Source organism: Chondrus crispus, genomic scaffold (assembly GCF_000350225.1).
Source record: "Chondrus crispus Stackhouse genomic scaffold, scaffold_149, whole genome shotgun sequence".
NCBI lineage: Eukaryota > Rhodophyta > Florideophyceae > Gigartinales > Gigartinaceae > Chondrus > Chondrus crispus.
This window is the reverse complement of record NW_005179023.1, coordinates 139,868-141,916: the sequence shown is the minus strand read 5'-3', so window position 1 is coordinate 141,916 and position 2,049 is coordinate 139,868. Positions and strand designations below refer to the sequence as shown.

At 49.2% G+C, this 2,049-nt stretch overlaps 1 protein-coding gene across 1 annotated transcript; it reads right to left on the bottom strand.

The window, feature by feature from the left end:
* Positions 1 to 386: 386 nt before the first annotated feature.
* CHC_T00002664001 (hypothetical protein) lies at positions 387 to 1,577 on the bottom strand. Its single transcript, XM_005713853.1, has one exon. The coding sequence runs from the start codon at positions 1,575 to 1,577 to the stop codon at positions 387 to 389; it is 1,191 nt and encodes a 396-aa protein (XP_005713910.1).
* Positions 1,578 to 2,049: the final 472 nt, after the last annotated feature.

Below are 2,049 nucleotides of genomic sequence, written 5' to 3'. Positions count from 1 at the left end.
GACCTAATTACTCTAGTCTCTCGCCGATGTCTTCGTCGATTTGGGTTTTGCCAAAAACTTGAGAAAGGTATTTGGTTCCGTTCCATTCTGGTGGTTTTTCCCGACCAGGGTTTACGTCGAAGGGGATGGATTGGACTACGAACGTCTAACTCTCCCTGATCTTCGCCCTGTGACCGTGTAGTTCGCGAGGAGACGGCTAACCACTTTGCAGGGTATAGGTGCGACTGAATTTTTTGATTAGTCGCTTCTGCAAGGCAGTTTTCTTTACTATCTCGCTCCAGCTTCCACCTGAAGAATGAAAAAAGCAGCAGCGACATACATCGTGACTTCTAGCATGGTGATTGATCTAGTACATAACTTTTTACAAGGTGAAAACCATCCGGAAGCTATCGTGAAACCGCAATTTTTCGCATAAGGTCACCTCGCCCACCTGCCAAGGCGACTAATCGCGCAGTTTCCTCTTCTTGGTCGCCATCAATAAGTTTCCGGAGACCTCCTTGAACAAAAGTTGAACATAGAGCCTTCAATTCTGATGAGGTGAGCCGCGGCACGTCAATGTATAGGTTTCTCTTCGTCTGAGAATCTTGGACCCGCTTCCTAAAACTAGAGCACCATTTTTTGCCACTTGGGTCCGAAAGCGTTTCAATGGAAAGCGGGAAATCAAGCCCAGACCGCACACGCGATTTTCTGTATGGCTCGAAAGCATGCGTCGGGTCAACTGCGAGCATGACGAAGCCGTTTCGCATTTCTTGAGAGGTCTTTTCAATAGCATAGCGCCCAAAATCTTCACCGACTACTCGAATCGCATTGGAATGCATGCGTTGAAGGCGATCGTTGACGAGACATGTCATTCCGACAAATTTGTCGTAATTGTCAATGATGAGAGCGACTGGTTTGTCCTCACAAGCGCAAAGTTGGCGAATGAGCTGATGGAAGACCTCTCCCGCGGAAGTAGGAGTTTGCCTCCAGTTGGAATCAATATCACTTAGCAGGCGATCCCCCAACTCAACAAGGTCGAGTAAAGAGACGCAACTCTCGGTGAGCGAGGTGCTAAATTGCGTGTCACACACAATCTGAGCGAGATCTCCGCTATGTGTTTGAAGCAAATCTTTAAATACTTGATGCATTTGATGTGGACGATCGTAGTATCTGACGGCGGAGAGACCATCCATGACAGGGTCCATCTCGTCGACGGCCTTTGCGCAGAAAAAGCCGCGACCGTCGGTCCAGCTTTCCGGGTACGGAATGTAAAGCACAATGAAACCCTTGAGTCGCGCAAAAGCGGCTGTTTGTTCAACAAGGGAAGTCTTCCCGACCCCTTTCGAACCATCCAATACGACCAGTTGTGGAGCGTCCTCTCGTTCTCCTTGTGCGTCCTCATCCGTTTTCGGTAGATAGGGTGCCATCAGTTGCTCACGAATTAGCACGGTAGCGTCACGGACGAGGGTTTTCTTGAAATCCGAATCATCATCTCGGCGGCGTTCTCCCTTAGGATCATCATCTCGACGGCGTTCTCCCTTGGGCGAATCCACGGCAGGGAATACTTCCGGTAAAAGGTGCTTCTTCAATTGCTCCATATATCCACTATTGGCTGAATCCTGCTCTCTTTGAGACTGTGGCTTTGGTATCCTGCTCGAGATACTCCTCGAAAACAATGAGGCCGATGTTTCACGACATGATGACGTTGGTGTTCGCCTGATCCCCAACATCACGAATCTTGGTAGCTGCAGCATCGCAGGCGTGTTCATTTTGAAGTCAGAGGGAAGGTGCTGGCCCCCCCCACTTTTTGGAGTGAAGATGGTCAGACAGATGAGTGAGGTGACACATCCTACTATGGGCAAACTCACAGTCGACTATTGCGATCAGAGTCCTCATCTGCTCAAGCCAACAAAAGAAAGAAGCCCTTTGAAACGTGTAATTTCGTACAGTATCTCCGTTTGATCCCGTTCTTGAAGATGACCACGTGTACACGTGCCACTGCGTGTGCTAAAGACTGCTCACTGTTCCGCGGAAAGAGCAAGAAGCATGCGTGAAGAAATCGGGACAAGC

Coding starts and splice junctions, on each gene's coding strand:
- CHC_T00002664001 (XM_005713853.1), bottom strand. CDS start 1,577: ATGGAGCAATTGAAGAAGCACCTTTTACCGGAAGTATTCCCTGCCGTG.